This window comes from Limulus polyphemus, unplaced genomic scaffold (genome assembly GCF_000517525.1).
Source record: "Limulus polyphemus unplaced genomic scaffold, Limulus_polyphemus-2.1.2 Scaffold5443, whole genome shotgun sequence".
Lineage (NCBI taxonomy): Eukaryota > Metazoa > Arthropoda > Merostomata > Xiphosura > Limulidae > Limulus > Limulus polyphemus.
In genome coordinates this window covers 59,716-60,679 of record NW_013671053.1, presented here as the reverse complement: position 1 = coordinate 60,679, position 964 = coordinate 59,716, and the positions used below count along the sequence as shown (strand labels likewise).

Below are 964 nucleotides of genomic sequence, written 5' to 3'. Positions count from 1 at the left end.
AACAAATGAAAAATACTAGATTTAAAACAAATCAGATGAATATGGATCGTTACTAAACTTTCTAAACATCTAGCACAGTGTTTGAAACAACAACAATGATGAATTACATCATTATGTTTGTATATTCAGTTTTCAGTACTTGGTATTGGTGAAAACAAAGATTTAAACTAGAAGGCTAACTAAGAAACTATACTTTGTGATTTTTTTTAAACAAAAAGTATATCGTACATTTTGTATTTAGTTAGCTAATCCGTTTCTAGGCTTAACCACAATTTTAAATGGAAAGGGAACACTAACAAGAGCGGCAGGTTGTGGGTCTAAACGTGCAGATCCAGCGCCATCTGGAAGAATGATCTGGCACTGTTGTAGAAGACGAACGATAATAAGAAAGAGATCGGCCATAGCTAGTTTTTCTCCCAAACACATTCTACGTCCTTGTCCAAATGGAACGTAGCTGTTGAAGCGTTCGTTTTTCAGTTTGTTGTTTGTTAAGAAACGGTCTGGATTGAAAATATCTGGATCTTCCCAATAGGCGGCGTCTCTGTTTTGTGCCCACAAATTGAACAGAACCATCGTATCTTTGGGTATCTTGTAACCATCTAGAAACAAGAGATGTTCAAATAAAAATGTTGTCCTGTTATTGCGTAAAGCAAAAGTAAATGAAATAATGATAGAATACGACGATTTCTTTATGTATTATTCAATTATTTATATCTGCTACATAAGGAGCTTGATACGTTACTGTATAGGTCAGTCTCATGTAGAAGAAAGAGAAAGGGGGATAGTATCGGCGGAACTCCCCTTACAAACTGTCAACATTCCTTCCAATACCAATATCAGACATACAGATCCTCAGTATTTACTGTACATGGGGGACTTAAACCTCAGTCCTCTCACTTTCAAAGTCGTTCCGCCGCCTATGCGTTTTTTATTTTAAACGCAAAGCTGTACAATGGGTTATCTG

At 36.1% G+C, this 964-nt stretch overlaps 1 protein-coding gene across 1 annotated transcript; it reads right to left on the bottom strand.

The window, feature by feature from the left end:
* Window positions 1–237: 237 nt before the first annotated feature.
* On the bottom strand, window positions 238–573 carry LOC111089176 (cytochrome P450 2U1-like). Its single transcript, XM_022401146.1, has one exon. The coding sequence runs from the start codon at window positions 571–573 to the stop codon at window positions 238–240; it is 336 nt and encodes a 111-aa protein (XP_022256854.1).
* Window positions 574–964: the final 391 nt, after the last annotated feature.

Excerpts from the sequence above, each read along its gene's own strand:
- LOC111089176 (XM_022401146.1), bottom strand. The coding sequence starts at position 573 with ATGGTTCTGTTCAATTTGTGGGCACAAAACAGAGACGCCGCCTATTGG.